This window comes from Salmo salar, chromosome ssa09 (genome assembly GCF_905237065.1).
Source record: "Salmo salar chromosome ssa09, Ssal_v3.1, whole genome shotgun sequence".
Lineage (NCBI taxonomy): Eukaryota > Metazoa > Chordata > Actinopteri > Salmoniformes > Salmonidae > Salmo > Salmo salar.
In genome coordinates this window covers 50,953,789-50,973,827 of record NC_059450.1, presented here as the reverse complement: position 1 = coordinate 50,973,827, position 20,039 = coordinate 50,953,789, and the positions used below count along the sequence as shown (strand labels likewise).

The 20,039-nt window shown below is 40.7% G+C and overlaps 1 protein-coding gene across 9 annotated transcripts in view; it reads left to right on the top strand.

The window, feature by feature from the left end:
- Positions 1-20,039, top strand: part of loxl3b (lysyl oxidase-like 3b) — a 132,589-nt gene that overhangs the window by 6,050 nt on the left and 106,500 nt on the right. For all 9 annotated transcript variants that reach the window (XM_045723796.1, XM_014211695.2, XM_014211692.2 and 6 more), the window contains exons 2-4: positions 2,805-3,138; positions 4,315-4,478; positions 18,697-18,908. In XM_045723796.1, the coding sequence (XP_045579752.1) occupies positions 2,814-3,138; positions 4,315-4,478; positions 18,697-18,908 (701 nt within the window). In that variant the 5' untranslated portion in view covers positions 2,805-2,813. The remainder of the gene's footprint in view (positions 1-2,804; positions 3,139-4,314; positions 4,479-18,696; positions 18,909-20,039) is intronic.

Below are 20,039 nucleotides of genomic sequence, written 5' to 3'. Positions count from 1 at the left end.
GGTAGATTTGTAGTGGAAGAGAGTGCAAAGTAGAAATAGAAAAACGGGGGTGCAAAGGAGCAAAATAAATAAATAAATACAGTAGGGGAAGAGGTAGTTGTTTGGGCTAAATTATAGATGGGCTATGTACAGGTGCAGTGATCTGTGAGCTGCTCTGACAGCTGGTGCTTAAAGCTAGTGAGGGAGATAAGTGTTTCCAGTTTCAGAGATTTTTGTAGTTCGTTCCAGTCATTGGCAGCAGGCAACTGGAAGGAGAGACGGCCAAAGGAGGAATGAAGATGAATGCAGGTGACTGGCTGGCCTGGCGTGTTTTGGTTATAGATGATAGATGAATGAAGGTGACTGGCTGGCTTGGCGTGTTTTGGCTATAGATGATAGATGAATGAAGGTGACTGTCTGGCCTGGCGTGTTTTGGCTATAGATGATAGATGAATGAAGGTGACTGGCTGGCCTGGCATGTTTTTGGCTATAGATGATAGATGAATGCAGGTTACTGCCTAGCCTGGCGTGTTTTGGCTACAGATGATAGATGAATGCAGGTGACTGGCTGGCCTGGCATGTTTTGGCTATAGATGATAGATGAATGCAGGTGACTGGCTGGCCTGGCATGTTTTGGCTATAGATGATAGATGAATGCAGGTGACTGTCTGGCCTGGCATGTTTTGGCTATAGATGATAGATGAATGAAGGTGACTGTCTGGCCTGGCGTGTTTTGGCTATAGATGATAGATGAATGAAGGTGACTGGCTGGCCTGGCGTGTTTTGGCTATAGATGATAGATGAATGCAGGTTACTGCCTAGCCTGGCGTGTTTTGGCTACAGATGATAGATGAATGCAGGTGACTGGCTGGCCTGGCATGTTTTGGCTATAGATGATAGATGAATGCAGGTGACTGGCTGGCCTGGCATGTTTTGGCTATAGATGATAGATGAATGCAGGTGACTGGCTGGCCTGGCATGTTTTGGCTATAGATGATAGATGAATGAAGGTGACTGTCTGGCCTGGCATGTTTTGGCTATAGATTACATATGTAACACTATGCCCAATCAAATCAAATCAAATGTTTATTGGTCACATACACGTGGTTAGCAGATGTTATTGTGAGTGTAGTGAAATCCTGGTGCATCTAGATCTGACAATGCGGCAGTATCTAACAGGTAATATTTAACACATTACACCACAAAACCGAATACACACAAGGGAATGTACCGTATTCCTAGTATTATGATCTCAGAAACCCAGAACTAAAATCTTGCATCGAGATTTTCATATTATTGTGCTCTTGTTGTTTATTCACTAGGAACCAAACTCAAGTCCAAGGGTTTATCTCACTAGGAACCAAACACAAGTCCAGGGGTTTATTCCACTAGGAACCAAACACAAGTCCAGGGGTTTATCTCACTTGGAACCAAACACAAGTCCAGGGGTTTATCTCACTAGGAACCAAACACAAGTCCAAGGGTTTATTCCACTAGGAACCAAACACAAGTCCAAGGGTTTATCTCACTAGGAACCAAACACAAGTCCAGGGGTTTATTCCACGAGGAACCAAACACAAGTCCAAGGGTTTATCTCACTAGGAACCAAACACAAGTCCAAGTGTTTATCTCACTAGGAACCAAACACAAGTCCAAGGGTTTATCTCACTAGGAACCAAACACAAGTCCAAGGGTTTATCTCACTAGGAACCAAACACAAGTCCAAGGGTTTATCTCACTAGGAACCAAACACAAGTCCAAGGGTTTATCTCACTAGGAACCAAACACAAGTCCAGGGGTTTATTCCACTAGGAACCAAACACAAGTCCAAGGGTTTATCTCACTAGGAACCAAACACAAGTCCAAGGGTTTATCTCACTAGGAACCAAACAGAACCAAACAGAAGCAGACAGATGCAAACACGAATGAAACTGGGAGGGACCAACCTGAATTTGTCGAATAAAAACGTTTGTTTTTAACTGCAAAACGTTTACCATTGCAAAACATTTTTGCTACAGTGTGTGACCTGAATACACCCCAGTTGAAACACCAGACTCAATAAGAACTACTACTCATAGTTTGCTGTTTAATGTACTTTTGGCAAAGATCACATTGTCACACCACACCAACTGTTTTCAATCAGTCAGTCATCCTAATCAAATCTATATGCACATACACCATAATCAACGTTTTGTTTATGTTATAGTAAAGCTTGATTGGTTTTCCGTCGAGGGTTGCTTGCTGCTGTAATTGTAAATGTGTCTCCTTTAATTTCAGCAGCTGGTTTGAATCACAGTGTTGGAGCGAATCTTTGCTCTCTGACCGTCCGTCAAGCTTCTTACAGGAAGTCAGCCATGAATATTACCTCTCTGGTTCTGCTTGGCCTAAGCACTGAGAAAAGTTCTTATAAAAAAATTATCTCTCCGAGTTCAGGTCTTCATTGTTGCCTGGTGATCTTTTGCATTACAATCTGTAAAGTTTGAGGGTTTATTTGGGGCATTTTGTTTTTTGACTAGGATCTTTTGAGTTGAGAGCAGTTAGTTATGTGTTTGTCTACAACCCTTTCACGTTAGGCACTCACCAGTTTAAACTTCCTGACATTGGCTGTGTTCCAGAGCATCAAATCCATGATGCATTGTTGGTAAATGGTGACTGACTGATCTACAAATAATCATGAGTAGTTATATATGATACAAGGTGATTTGTAGATCAGTCAGTTGCGACTGACCTGCAATGCTGGCTGCAATGTCAAACATTGCTCTCACCCCCCCTCACCACCTGACCTCTGATCCTCAAGCTCACCTCTCTTGTCTCTGTCCCTACAGGTTTGAGAGATGAAGACCTCAAGATGGTGGCAGCGATTTCCCATCATCAGCTTCCTGTTAGGAGTGTGGCTTCCTGCTTGGATCATGGCCCAGACAACGCCCCCTACCCAGGGCACCACCTCCCCCAAACCCCAGAACGACCGGCTGCAGTTTCGTCTGGTGGGGTACCCCCGGAAGCACAACGAGGGGCGCATCGAAGTCTTCTACAAGGGAGAGTGGGGGACCATCTGTGACGACGACTTCTCTCTGTCCAACGCCAACGTCCTCTGTCGCCAGCTGGGATTCGTCTCCGCTACGGGTTGGACACACAGCGCCAAGTACGGCAAGGGACTAGGTGAGCTATAACAACTGTCATAGAGCAGTTATAAGCATGAAGGATGGACATATGACGCCAGGTTATAGCAAGGGCCAAGGTGAGCTATAACAACTGTCATAGAGCAGTCATAAGCATGAAGGTTGGACACACAGCGCCAAGTACGGCCAGGGCCAAGGTGAGCTATAACAACTGTCATAGGGCAGTTATAAGCATGAAGGATGGACACATGACGCCAGGTTATAGCAAGGGCCAAGGTGAGCTATAACAACTGTCATAGAGCAGTTATTCCACATTTTACAAGACCATTCATAAACATGAAGGATGGACACATGACGCCAGGTTATAGTAAAGGCCAAGGTGAGCTATAACAACTGTCATAGAGCAGTTATTCCACATTTTACAAGACCATTCATAAGCATGAAGGATGGACACATGACGCCAGGTTATAGCAAAGGCCAAGGTGAGCTATAACAACTGTCATAGAGCAGTTATAAGCATGAAGGATGGACACATGACGCCAGGTTATAGCAAAGGGCCAAGGTCAATAATAGAACTGTTATATAGCTCGCTAAAAGGCATGGAGCGGCTATTAGGAAACCATTCATCAGTACAGAACTCAAACGATACCGGATTCATTGGTTAACAATAAACACACAACGATACGTTATTCTCTATGTGTCACATCCTGACCAGTATAAGGGGTTATTTGTTCTTATAGTTTGGTCAGGACATGGCAGGGGGGTATTTGGTTTATATGGTTCGGGGTGGTTGTTTATGTAGAGGGGTATTTGATTTATTAGTCCAGGGTTTTGGTTATTGTTCTATGTTAGTTTAGTTCTATGTTCAGTCTAGTCGTTTGTATTTCTATGTTTAGTTAATTGGTGTTGGGTCCTTCAGTTGGAGGCAGCTGTCTATCGTTGCCTCTGATTGAAGGTTCTATAAATAGGTATGTGTTTTGTCATGGGATTTTGTGGGAGATTGTTGCTGTGTATAGCTTGGTGCCTTACCGGCCTGTTCGTTGTCATCGTGTTTTTTTTGTATACGTGTTTATTTTGGTTTTCCTTCTTTGTCCTTTAATAAAAGAAGATGAGTATAGATTTTCCCGCTGCGTCTTGGTCTAAACCCTACGACACCCGTGACACTATGCTATGTTATAGTTGACCGACGGTGACTGATTGTCTATTCTCTATGCAGGGAAGATCTGGCTGGATAATGTTCAGTGTAACGGAGGAGAGAAGAGTATTGAGCTGTGTAAGTCTCGAGGCTGGGGCAACAGTGACTGCACACACGATGAGGACGCTGGAGTCATCTGCAAGGACGAGAGGCTTCCTGGGTTTGTCGACTCCAACGTCATCGATGTAAGGCATTACAATGGGTTACATTGTGTCGTGTCTTTGGCATCATTAAACTGAAGATTAATCTTTATAAAAAATTCTCTGTAATTATTATTACGTGATTAAACTACTTAATCATGTAACTGTAATTAACTAGGAAGTCGGGGCACCAAGGAAAATATTCAGATTACAAAGTTATAATTTTCCTAATAACTTTCAGATATTTTAATATCTGATCAATTAGTCTTCTAATTAATGAATTATTCTTTACCTCACATCAGTCTCATTCCAAACGTCGTAAATTGTTGGTTATCTGCACGAACCCAGTCTTCACTATGAATCATCCATACACCAATTGTCTTAAAATCATTTATTTACTAAGTAATTCACAGAAATACATAACAAACAGTAGATATGGTTACAAGAAAATGATAGGAGAATGTGCCCTAGTGGGCTAAACCGTCATGGCGGCTTGTTAGCCAAAAGGGGAGTGGGGGGTCAGCTGAGGAGACACTACAGAGTTGAATATTATAACAATTGAAATGCTAATCCTTTGCACATGAATGCTCACTCATTCGGGAATAATTGCAATCAATATATATATATATATATTTACGCTCAGTGTGTCGTCGGGATCTCTGTTGAAAAGTTTGTTTCTGTTGGAGAGTTTGTCCTCTCTCTCTCTCTCTCTCTCTCTCTTTCTCTCTCTGTGTGTGGTGGTTAGAAAGGATAGTTCAGAGTGACATTCATTCATGTCGTTATAGAATAGGTGTTTCGTCGGTCTTCGCGTTCAATGATACCGAATTCCTAGCTGCAGACTAATAATTAATATCAAAGACATGTTCTTATTCTGTCGGTATCGATAGTCTCAGAGTTTAACCACGTGGGATGGTTAAAAGATTAAGCAATCTACTTAAACCTTATTTCCCTCTGTGATAGAGGTACTGGTCTCGTCTTAGCCCTCTCGTAATTGAGGTCAGCTCGGTCTGGTGATAGAAAACCCAGGTGGGGGTTTTATTCGGAACATAGAAAAGGGCTGTCTCATGACGCCAGGTCCTGTCTGTGCCCCTGGGGGTGTGCCAATGACTTAGTGAAACTTTAAACAGAAATACAATTCTCTCACATTAACATCATTACATAGCATCACATCATTTCACAAACAGTTTCATCTTTACTCATTAATTTTGTACAACAATCAGATGCAAGACTCACACTTGAGACTCCTGTATAAAAAGGGTTATGGTAATGTGGCTGTATTGTCTCTCATGAGCTTCACAAAATTGTACCAAACTGACCAGTTCGTAGCTAGATACTTCAACGACCTTTTCATACATTTTTCCAGAACGTGAACATTGTTCCGTCCTCACGTTCTAGACTGTGGAAGGAAATTCCTTTGTTCTCTCTTATGAAACTCACTCTCTCTCTATACTGTCTGGCCATGAGGCAGGATTCTCCTCCAGGAATTTATGACCTGTGGTCGCAGCAGCCTGGGGTGTAGGAGTGACAGACAGAGAGAGAGAGAGAGAGGGATGGTGCAGAGGGAGGGGGGAATAGTGCTCGCTGTACCCAAAGAGGGCAACGTCATGACAATTGTCATACGCAGTAGCAGGGTTGGGGGTCAATCCCAGTCAATTCAGGAAGTTCACTGGAGACCCAATTTCTAATTCTATTCTATGCTTTTCGAATGAAGAACATGTTGAATTAGAATTGGCTTTACTCATAGGACTCTGGTCAACAGTAGTGTTCTACATAGGGAATAGGGCTCTGGTCAACAGTAGTGCACTATATAGGGAATAGAATGCCGTTTGGGATACAGATATATGTACTGCTGCTCTGTAACCAGTCTGCTGATGATATCTGTCTGGGTTTTTGCTCTCTGCATAGGTTACTGAACTGAACATTACAGGGACTAGGACTGCAAGTGAAAATGACATGCTGCTGATTTCCTGGTGGGATGATCGAGCTGTGTGGTCCTTTGGTGATGCACTATAGAGCCCTATGCTAGAGTTTACACTGACACTCTCATAGATCATTCCCTACGTCATAACACGGCCATGTCATAAGTTAACCACTGGTGATGACTGTCCAAACTGAGGAAGCACAGCTGTAGTGTTGAAAAGCACATAGGTGCCAGACAGCCAGTCTTTTTCCATCTCTGTCTGTCTCTGTCTGTCTGTCTGTCTGTCTGTCTGTCTGTCTGTCTGTCTGTCTGTCTGTCTGTCTGTCTGTCTGTCTGTCTGTCTCTTTCTCTCTCTCTCCCTCTCTGACTCCTCTCTCTCTCTCTCTCTGTCTGTCTGTCTGTCTGTCTGTCTGTCTGTCTGTCTGTCTGTCTGTCTGTCTGTCTGTCTGTCTGTCTGTCTGTCTGTCTGTCTGTCTGTCTGTCTGTCTGTCTGTCTGTCTGTCTCTGACTCCCCCCCCCTCTCTCTCTCTCTCTCTCTCTCTCTCTGTCTCTGTCTCTCTTTATAGTTTACAACTTTAGACTTTTTGATAGAAAGGAGACATTTGTGACACAACCTTAAACTGGGGGCCTCCAGGACTCTGTTCAGCCTTCTGATTGGATGGTTAGATCAGGAAGGAAATATGGTATGTCTTTCAAACTCCTTATTGGACAGTTAAAACTCTAAAGAAGAGCTTTCATAAGAGTTAGGCTATCCTCCTTCTTTTCTTGCTTCACCTGCTCCTCCCCTCCTCCCCCTACCCCTCCTGCTCCTCCCTCTCCTCCCCCTACCCCTCCTGCTCCTCCCCCTACCCTCCTCCCCCTCCTCCCCCTACCCCTCCTGCTCCTCCCCCTACCCCTCCTGCTCCTCCCCCTCCTCCGCCTGCTCCTCCCCCTGCTCCTCCCCCTCCTCCCCCTACCATCCTGCTCCTCTCCCTGCTCCTCCCCCTGCTCCTCCCCCTCCTCCCCCTACCCTCCCGCTCCTCCCCTGCTCCTCCCCCTCCTCCCCCTACCCTGCCCCTCCTCCCCCTCCTCTCTGTGTTCCTGTGGCCTGACTCCTCCTGTGTCCAGTCTGGCGAACAGACAACAAACCAGGAGTTCAGCCAACTCCTCTTCCACCCACTCACTCTGATCTGAGTCAATGCAATGCAATGCAGCCTGGGAATCAAGAAACAACAGTTAAAACCAGTTACTATTACTGCCTTTAATTAACCAGTTACTATTATTGCCTTTAGTCAACCAGTTACTATTATTGCCTTTAGTCAACCAGTTACTATTACTGCCTTTAGTCAACCAGTTACTATTACTGCCTTTAATAACAAGCAGTTACTATTACTGCCTTTAGTCAACCAGTTACTATTACTGCCTTTAGTCAACCAGTTACTATTACTGCCTTTAGTCAACCAGTTACTATTACTGCCTTTAGTCAACCAGTTACTATTACTGTATTTAGTCAACCAGTTACTATTACTGCCTTTCGTCAACCAGTTACTATTACTGCCTTTCGTCAACCAGTTACTATTACTGCCTTTAGTCAACCAGTTACTATTACTGCCTTTAGTCAACCAGTTACTATTACTGCCTTTAGTCAACCAGTTACTATTACTGCCTTTAATAACAACCAGTTTCTATTACTGCCTTTAGTCAACCAGTTACTATTACTGCCTTTAGAAAACCAGTTACTATTACTGCCTTTAGTCAACCAGTTACTATTACTGCCTTTAGTCAACCAGTTACTATTACTGCCTTTAGTCAACCAGTTACTATTACTGCCTTTAGTCAACCAGTTACTATTACTGCCTTTAATAACAACCAGTTACTATTACTGCCTTTAGTCAACCAGTTACTATTACTGCCTTTAATAACAACCAGTTACTATTACTGCCTTTAGTCAACCAGTTACTATCACTGCCTTTAGTCAACTAGTTACTATTACTGCCTTTAGTCAACCAGTTACTATCACTGCCTTTAGTCAACCAGTTACTATTACCTCTTTTAGTCAACCAGTTACTATTACTGCCTTTAATAACAACCAGTTACTATTACTGCCTTTAGTCAACCAGTTACTATTACTGCCTTTAATAACAACCTGTTACTATCACTGCCTTTAGTCAACCAGTTACTAATACTGCCTTTAGTCAACCAGTTACTATTACTGCCTTTAATAACAACCAGTTACTATTACTGCCTTTAGTCAACCAGTTACTATTACTGCCTTTAATAACAACCTGTTACTATTACTGCCTTTAATAACAACCAGTTACTATTACTGCCTTTAATAACAACCAGTTATTATTACTGCCTTTAGTCAACCAGTTACTATTACTGCCTTTAGTCAACCAGTTACTATTACTGCCTTTAGTCAACCAGTTACTAATACTGCCGTTAGTCAACCAGTTACTAATACTGCCTTTAGTCACGACCAGTTACTATTACTGCCTTTAATCACGAGCAGTTACTATTACTGCCTTTAGTCAACCAGTTACTATTACTGCCTTTAGTCAACCAGTTACTATTACTGCCTTTAATAACAACCAGTTACTATTACTGCCTTTAATAACAACCAGTTACTATTACTGCCTTTAATAACAACCAGTTACTATTACTGCCTTTAGTCAACCAGTTACTATTACTGCCTTTTGTCAACCAGTTATTATTACTGCCTTTAATAACAACCAGTTTCTATTACTGCCTTTAGTCAACCAGTTACTATTACTGCCTTTAGTCAACCAGTTACTATTACTGCCTTTAATAACAACCAGTTACTATCACTGCCTTTAGTCAACCAGTTACTATCACTGCCTTTAGTCAACCAGTTACTATTACTGCCTTTAATCAACCAGTTACTATTACTGCCTTTAGTCAACCAGTTACTAATACTGCCGTTAGTCAACCAGTTACTAATACTTCCTTTAGTCACGACCAGTTACTATTACTGCCTTTAATCACGAGCAGTTACTATTACTGCCTTTAGTCAACCAGTTACTATTACTGCCTTTAGTCAACCAGTTACTATTACTGCCTTTAATAACAACCAGTTACTATTACTGCCTTTAATAACAACTAGTTACTATTACTGCCTTTAATAACAACCAGTTACTATTACTGCCTTTAGTCAACCAGTTACTATTACTGCCTTTTGTCAACCAGTTATTATTACTGCCTTTAATAACAACCAGTTTCTATTACTGCCTTTAGTCAACCAGTTACTATTACTGCCTTTAGTCAACCAGTTACTATTACTGCCTTTAATAACAACCAGTTACTATCACTGCCTTTAGTCAACCAGTTACTATCACTGCCTTTAGTCAACCAGTTACTATTACTGCCTTTAATCAACCAGTTACTATTACTGCTTTTAGTCAACCAGTTACTATTACTGCCTTTAATAACCACCAATTACTATTACTGCCTTTAATAACAACCAGTTACTATTACCGCCTTTAGTCAACCAGTTACTATTACCACCTTTAGTCAACCAGTTACTATTACTGCCTTTAGTCAACCAGTTGCTATTACTGCCTTTAGTCAACCAGTTACTATTACTGCCTTTAGTCAACCAGTTACTATTACTGCCTTTAGTCAACCAGTTACTATTACTGCCTTTAATAACAACCAGTTACTATTACTGCCTTTAATAACAACCAGTTACTATTACTGCCTTTAATAACAACCAGTTACTATTACTGCCTTTAGTCAACCAGTCACTATTACTGACTTTAGTCAACCAGTTACTATTACTGCCTTTAGTCAACCAGTTACTATTACTGCCTTTAGTCAACCAGTTACTATTACTGCCTTTAATAACAACCAGTTACTATTACTGCCTTTAATAACAACCAGTTACTATTACTGCCTTTAATAACAACCAGTTACTATTACTGCCTTTAATATCAACCAGTTACTATTACTGCCTTTAGTAACAACCAGTTACTATTACTGCCTTTAGTAACAACCAGTTACTATTACTGCCTTTAGTCAACCAGTTACTATTACTGCCTTTATTCAACCAGTTACTAATACTGCCGTTAGTCAACCAGTTACTAATACTGCCTTTAGTCACGACCAGTTACTATTACTGCCTTTAATCACGAGCAGTTACTATTACTGCCTTTAGTCAACCAGTTACTATTACTGCCTTTAGTCAACCAGTTACTATTACTGCCTTTAGTCAACCAGTTACTATTGCTGCCTTTAATAACAACGAGTTATCATCAGTGGTCTAACTATTGATTAACTTTTTTTTACAGCACACAGTTTAACACTACAGTTTCAAATCACACAGCACTGCAGTATAAAACACACAGCGCTACAGTATAAAACACACAGCGCTACAGTATAAAACACACAGCACTGCAGTATAAAACACACAGCACTGCAGTATAAAACACACAGCACTGCAGTATAAAACACACAGCACTGCAGTATAAAACACACAGCACTACAGTATAAACACACAGCGCTACAGTATAAAACACACAGCGCTACATTATAAAACACACAGCACTACAGTTTAACACTACAGTATAAAACACACAGTGCTACAGTATAAAACACACAGCGCTGCAGTATAAAACACACAGCACTACAGTTTAACACTACAGTATAAAACACACAGCACTACAGTATAACACTACAGTATAAAACACACAGCACTACAGTATAAAACACACAGCACTACAGTATAAAACACACAGCACTGCAGTATAAAACACACAGCACTGCAGTATAAAACACACAGCACTGCAGTATAAAACACACAGCACTACAGTATAAAAAACACAGCACTACAGTTTAAAACACACAGCACTACAGTATAAACACACAGCACTAAAGTTTAAAACACACAACACTACAGTATAAACACACAGCACTACAGTATAAAACACACAGCACTGCAGTATAAAACACACAGCGCTACATTATAAAACACACAGCACTACAGTTTAACACTACAGTATAAAACACACAGCGCTACAGTATAAAACACACAGCGCTGCAGTATAAAACACACAGCACTACAGTTTAACACTACAGTATAAAACACACAGCGCTACAGTATAAAACACACAGCACTACAGTATAAAACACACAGCACTGCAGTATAAAACACACAGCACTGCAGTATAAAACACACAGCACTACAGTATAAACACACAGCGCTACAGTATAAAACACACAGCGCTACATTATAAAACACACAGCACTACAGTTTAACACTACAGTATAAAACACACAGTATTACAGTATAAAACACACAGCGCTGCAGTATAAAACACACAGCACTACAGTTTAACACTACAGTATAAAACACACAGCACTACAGTATAACACTACAGTATAAAACACACAGCACTACAGTATAAAACACACAGCACTACAGTATAAAACACACAGCACTGCAGTATAAAACACACAGCACTGCAGTATAAAACACACAGCACTGCAGTATAAAACACACAGCACTGCAGTATAAAACACACAGCACTACAGTATAAAAAACACAGCACTACAGTTTAAAACACACAGCACTACAGTATAACACACAGCACTACAGTTTAAAACACACAACACTACAGTATAAACACACAGCACTACAGTATAAAACACACAGCACTGTAGTATAAAACACACAGCGCTACATTATAAAACACACAGCACTACAGTTTAACACTACAGTATAAAACACACAGCGCTACAGTATAAAACACACAGCACTGCAGTATAAAACACACAGCACTACAGTTTAACACTACAGTATAAAACACACAGCGCTACAGTATAAAACACACAGCGCTGCAGTATAAAACACACAGCGCTACAGTATAAAACACACAGCGCTGCAGTATAAAACACAGCGCTGCAGTATAAAACACACAGTGCTACAGTATAAAACACACAGCGCTACAGTATAAAACACACAACACTACAGTATAAAACACACAACACTACAGTATAAAACACACTGCACTACAGTATAACACTACAGTATAAAACACACAGCACTACAGTATAAACCTCACAGCACTACAGTATAAAACACACAGCACTACAGTATAAAACACACAGCGCTACATTATAAAACACACAGCACTACAGTATAACACTACAGTATAAAACACACAGCGCTAAAGTATAAAACACACAGCGCTGCAGTATAAAACACACAACACTACAGTATAAAACACACAGCACTACAGTATAAAACACACAGCACTACAGTATAACACTACAGTATAAAACACACAGCACTACAGTATAAAACACACAGCACTACAGTATAAAACACACAACACTGCAGTATAAAACACACAGCACTGCAGTATAAAACACACAGCACTACAGTATAACACTACAGTATAAAACACACAGCACTACAGTATAAAACACACAGCACTACAGTATAAAACACACAGCACTACAGTATAAAACACACAGCACTACAGTTTAACACTACAGTATAAAACACACAGCGCTACAGTATAAAACACACAGCGCTGCAGTATAAAACACACAGCACTACAGTATAAAACACACAGCACTGCAGTATAAAACACACAGCACTGCAGTATAAAACACACAGCACTACAGTATAAAACACATAGCACTGCAGTATAAAACACATAGCACTGCAGTATAAAACACACAGCACTACAGTATAAAACACACAGCACTACAGTATAAACACACAGCGCTACAGTATAAAACACACAGCGCTACAGTATAACGCTACAGTATAAAACACACAGCACTACAGTATAAAACACACAGCACTACAGTTTTAAACACACAGCACTACAGTTTAAAACACACAGCACTACAGTATAAAACACACAGCACTACAGTATAAAACACACAGCACTACAGTATAAAACACACAGCACTACAGTTTAACACTACAGTATAAAACACACAACACTACAGTTTAAAACACACAGCACTACAGTATAAAACACACAGCACTACAGTATAAAACACACAGCACTACAGTATAAAACACACAGCACTGCAGTATAAAACACACAGCGCTACAGTATAAAACACACAACACTACAGTATAAAACACACAACACTACAGTATAAAACACACTGCACTACAGTATAACACTACAGTATAAAACACACAGCACTACAGTATAAACCTCACAGCACTACAGTATAAAACACACAGCACTACAGTATAAAACACACAGCGCTACATTATAAAACACACAGCACTACAGTATAACACTACAGTATAAAACACACAGCGCTACAGTATAAAACACACAGCGCTGCAGTATAAAACACACAACACTACAGTATAAAACACACAGCACTACAGTATAAAACACACAGCACTACAGTATAACACTACAGTATAAAACACACAGCACTACAGCATAAAACACACAGCACTACAGTATAAAACACACAACACTACAGTATAAAACACACAGCACTGCAGTATAAAACACACAGCACTACAGTATAACACTACAGTATAAAACACACAGCACTACAGTATAAAACACACAGCACTACAGTATAAAACACACAGCGCTACATTATAAAACACACAGCACTACAGTTTAACACTACAGTATAAAACACACAGCGCTACAGTATAAAACACACAGCGCTGCAGTATAAAACACACAGTGCTACAGTATAAAACACACAGCACTGCAGTATAAAACACATAGCACTACAGTACAAAACACATAGCACTGCAGTATAAAACACATAGCACTGCAGTATAAAACACACAGCACTACAGTTTAAAACACACAACACTACAGTATAAACACACAGCACTACAGTATAAAACACACAGCACTGTAGTATAAAACACACAGTGCTACATTATAAAACACACAGCACTACAGTTTAACACTACAGTATAAAACACACAGCGCTACAGTATAAAACACACAGCACTACAGTTTAACACTACAGTATAAAACACACAGCGCTACAGTATAAAACACACAGCGCTGCAGTATAAAACACACAGCGCTACAGTATAAAACACACAGCGCTGCAGTATAAAACACAGCGCTGCAGTATAAAACACACAGCGCTACAGTATAAAACACACAGCGCTACAGTATAAAACACACAACACTACAGTATAAAACACACAACACTACAGTATAAAACACACTGCACTACAGTATAACACTACAGTATAAAACACACAGCACTACAGTATAAACCTCACAGCACTACAGTATAAAACACACAGCACTACAGTATAACACTACAGTTTAAAACACACAGCGCTACAGTATAAAACACACAGCGCTGCAGTATAAAACACACAACACTACAGTATAAAACACACAGCACTACAGTATAAAACACACAGCACTACAGTATAACACTACAGTATAAAACACACAGCACTACAGTATAAAACACACAGCACTACAGTATAAAACACACAACACTACAGTATAAAACACACAGCACTGCAGTATAAAACACACAGTACTACAGTATAACACTACAGTATAAAACACACAGCACTACAGTATAAAACACACAGCACTACAGTATAAAACACACAGCACTACAGTTTAACACTACAGTATAAAACACACAGCGCTACAGTATAAAACACACAGCGCTGCAGTATAAAACACACAGTGCTACAGTATAAAACACACAGCACTGCAGTATAAAACACACAGCACTACAGTATAAAACACATAGCACTGCAGTATAAACCACATAGCACTGCAGTATAAAACACACAGCACTACAGTATAAAACACACAGCACTACAGTATAAACACACAGCGCTACAGTATAAAACACACAGCGCTACAGTATAACGCTACAGTATAAAACACACAGCACTACAGTATAAAACACACAGCACTACAGTTTAAAACACACAGCACTACAGTTTAAAACACACAGCACTACAGTATAAAACACACAGCACTACAGTATAAAACACACAGCACTACAGTTTAACACTACAGTATAAAACACACAACACTACAGTTTAAAACACACAGCACTACAGTATAAAACACACAGCACTACAGTATAAAACACACAGCACTACAGTATAAAACACACAGCACTGCAGTATAAAACACACAGCGCTACAGTATAAAACACACAACACTACAGTATAAAACACACAACACTACAGTATAAAACACACTGCACTACAGTATAACACTACAGTATAAAACACACAGCACTACAGTATAAACCTCACAGCACTACAGTATAAAACACACAGCACTACAGTATAAAACACACAGCGCTACATTATAAAACACACATCACTACAGTATAACACTACAGTATAAAACACACAGCGCTACAGTATAAAACACACAGCGCTGCAGTATAAAACACACAACACTACAGTATAAAACACACAGCACTACAGTATAAAACACACAGCACTACAGTATAACACTACAGTATAAAACACACAGCACTACAGTATAAAACACACAGCACTACAGTATAAAACACACAACACTACAGTATAAAACACACAGCACTGCAGTATAAAACACACAGCACTACAGTATAACACTACAGTATAAAACACACAGCACTACAGTATAAAACACACAGCACTACAGTATAAAACACACAGCGCTACATTATAAAACACACAGCACTACAGTTTAACACTACAGTATAAAACACACAGCGCTACAGTATAAAACACACAGCGCTGCAGTATAAAACACACAGTGCTACAGTATAAAACACACAGCACTGCAGTATAAAACACACAGCACTACAGTATAAAACACACAGCACTACAGTATAAAACACATAGCACTGCAGTATAAAACACATAGCACTGCAGTATAAAACACACAGCACTACAGTATAAACACACAGCGCTACAGTATAAAACACACAGCGCTACAGTATAACGCTACAGTATAAAACACACAGCACTACAGAATAAAACACACAGCACTACAGAATAAAACACACAGCACTACAGTATAAAACACACAGCACTACAGTATAAAACACACAGCACTATAGTATAAAACAGATGGTTTGGGAAAGTGTGGTGCAACTAGGGGTCAAAACATTGACAGCCCCCTACTTCATTATCCATTTTAGTGTTTAACCAAACTTTAAACGTCGTATTTGTGCATTTAGAATAATAGTCCACAATACTTTTACTTGTTGAGCACCATCATTCTGTGGGGCTTGATGGGATACTGTTACTTGTTGAGCACCATCATTCTGTGGGGCTTGATGCAATGCTCTTACTTGTTGAGCACCATCCTTCTGCGGGGCTTGATGGGATACTGTTACTTGTTGAGCACCATCATTCTGCGGGGCTTGATGGGATACTGTTACTTGTTGAGCACCATCATTCTGCGGGGCTTGATGGGATACTGTTACTTGTTGAGCACCATACTTCTGTGGGGCTTGATGGGATACTGTTACTTGTTGAGCACCATCATTCTGTGGGGCTTGATGGGATACTGTTACTTGTTGAGCACCATCATTCTGTGGGGCTTGATGGGATACTGTTACTTGTTGAGCACCAACATTCTGTGGGGCTTGATGGAGTGCTGTTACTTGTTGAGCACCATCATTCCGTGGGGCTTGATGGGATACTGTTACTTGTTGAGCACATCCTTCTGCGGGGCTTGATGGGATACTGTTACTTCTTGAGCACCATACTTCTGTGGGGCTTGATGGGATACTGTTACTTGTTGAGCACCGTCATTCTGTGGGGCTTGATGGGATACTGTTACTTGTTGAGCACCATCCTTCTGCGGGGCTTTCGTTGATTCATGCGTGATCATCAATATCCATGATATTTACTGCGTTAGGTTCTTCGACTTCATCTAGGTTTTCAAATATTTATTCTGACATCTTTAACACTCCCGTCTAGTGATATGTCAGTTGTACCTCTGTCCCGCCCTGACCCGAGAGAGATGTTTTTCTCTGTTTGGTTAGGTCAGGGTGTGATATGGGGTGGGCATTCTATGTGTTGTATGTCTATGTTGGTTTTTCTTTATTGGCCGAGTATGGTTTCCAATCAGAGACAGCTGTCATTCGTTGTCTCTGATTGGGAACCATACTTAAGCAGCCTTTTCCCCCCCACCTGTGTTTGTGGGTTATTATTATTTCTGTGTGTGTACACACTCCACAGTTGCGTTACGTTTCTTGCTGTTTACCTGTTTATTGTTTTGGTTCGGTTTTCTTCAAATAAAGATGTGGAATTACCGGCACGCTGCGCCTTGGCTCATATATGACAGGGAATTTGAAGATAGAGAACGTGACAAGCTCCCCTGCTCTGCTCAGGTTTCTGTGTGACAGCTTAATGTAAGATATCATTTTATCTGTCAAATCAATATGACACGAACCACCACAATGTGACTCCCAGCAGCCTTGGTTTCTGAACATCATGTTTGCTTCCCACAGTATAGATTAACTCTAAACGTGCGATTTTTAAAGCATACAACTGACAAATACATTTGCATAGAGCACAAATGGGATCCTGTGAATTGGCACATACATCACATATTATAAGTGGAGGTTTTTCACCTGTTACGGCATGCACTCTGTGACCGGCCATAGAAAAAGAAAACGCCATTCAATCTATGCTGTGAAGAGGTGAAGAGGTGTGTGTGTGTGAAATGTTCCGTATGTCTCAAACTTTCTCAGAGGTTTTTTTTCAGTGATGTCATTCACACCATGAGAAACTCTGATGGTCCACTTGACAGCACAAACAGATCCTGTCAACGTACTACATAACACTAGACCCGTACTGATCAGGAGAGATCACGTTGTGTTTCTGTCACCAAACTAGTCAGGATGGTGGATCAAGGCCAGATAACACAAAGTTCACAGAGGCCTCGCAGAGTTGTATTGCTCTGAGGGGTCACAGCAGGTCATAGGTGACGCCACAGCACTCTGTATGACCCCTGTATGAACTAGGACCCCTGATCCCCCTCGTTATAGGCGCAGGTGGATGAGAGCAAGGTGGAGGAGGTGCATCTGTATGACCCCCTGACCCCCCTTCATTATAGTGCAGGTGGAATGGAACAAGGTGGAGGAAATGTGTCTGCATGACCTGTATAACCTTGACCCATGACCTCTGAGACCACAGGAGGTTGGTGGCACCTTAAATTGAGGAGGATGGGCTCGTGGTAACGGCTGTAGCGGAATTAGGGGAATGACCATCAAAGACATGGTTTTCATTCATATGTTTGATGCTATTCCGTTTGCTACGTTTCAGCCATTATTATGAGCCATCTCAGCAACCTCCACTGTCTGAGACCTAACCTCTAACCTTTGACCCCCATACAGGTGCAGGTGGATGAAGACAGGGTGGAGGAGGTGCGTCTGCGCTCGGTGGTGCCCACCAAGAAGATGCCCGTCACCGAGGGTGTGGTAGAGATTAAGTACAAGGACGGCTGGGCCCAGATCTGTGATGTGGGATGGACCCCTAAAAACACCCGGGTCATCTGTGGTATGCTGGGGTTCCCCCATGAGAGGAAGGTCAACAAGAACTTCTACAAGTAAGTCAGAGTAGAGGGATTCACTCATACCAGTGAATGTATTCTAGTGGTCCCGTGTGGCTCAGTTGGTAGAGCATGGTTGGTAGAGTATGGTGTTTGCAATGCCAGGGTTGTGGGTTTGATTCCCACGGGGGACCAGTACGGAGTACGGAGAAATTTTTTTATGAAATGTATGCATTCACTACTGTAAGTTGCTCTGGATAAGAGCGTCTGCTAAATGACTAAAATGTAAATGTAGTATCTACGTAGTAGGCTTAAATTGAATATATGGCAAATAGGAGTGACAATAGCGTTCGCTATTATACTCAGTAATTTTCCATCCAGATTGTCAGACCCCGGTGGCTTGTCATTGTTGATAGACAACAACAAAATGTTCACCTCTTACACACTCACTTTACGGAGATCAAAATTACAATTCTTGTCTTCCATAATTTGGTCTGATATACTTGGATGTGTAGTGTCAACATTTGTTTCTTGGCATGTCATTGCCTAAGCTTGTCGATCTTGCCAATGAAAAAAATCATTAAAGTAATATCAGTGGGTTTTGGGATGAATGAGCCATCTGATTCAATGAATGAAGGAGCTGATTTGGACTTTTTTCGCAACATTTCATTGAAGGTGCTGCAAATCTTTTTACTATCATTCATTAAGTTATTTATCTTTGTTTCATAGTGTAGTTTCTTCTTTTTTTAATTCAGTTTAGTCACATGATTTCTCAATTTGCAGTACGTTTGCCAATCGGTTGTTCAGCCAAACTTATTTGCCTTTCCTTTTGCCTAATCCCCTCTCAACCATACAATGTTTTAAATTCCTCATCAATCCGCAGAGATTTAACAGTTTCTACAGTCATTTTCTTAATGGGTGCATGCTTATTAGTAACTGGGATAAGCAATTTCATAAATGTGTCAGTTTGCTCCTCATTACACACCACGGCCCAACAAATATTCTTTACATCATCAACATATGAATCACTACAAAACTTATTGTATGACCTCTTAAACACTATATTAGGCCCAGCCTTTGGAACTTTGGTTTTCCTACATATGGCTACTCTATTCTGATCACTATATTCTGTTTTTTCATATTGTTTATAACTCATTTTGTACATAATGTTGCTGCTACCGTCTCTTC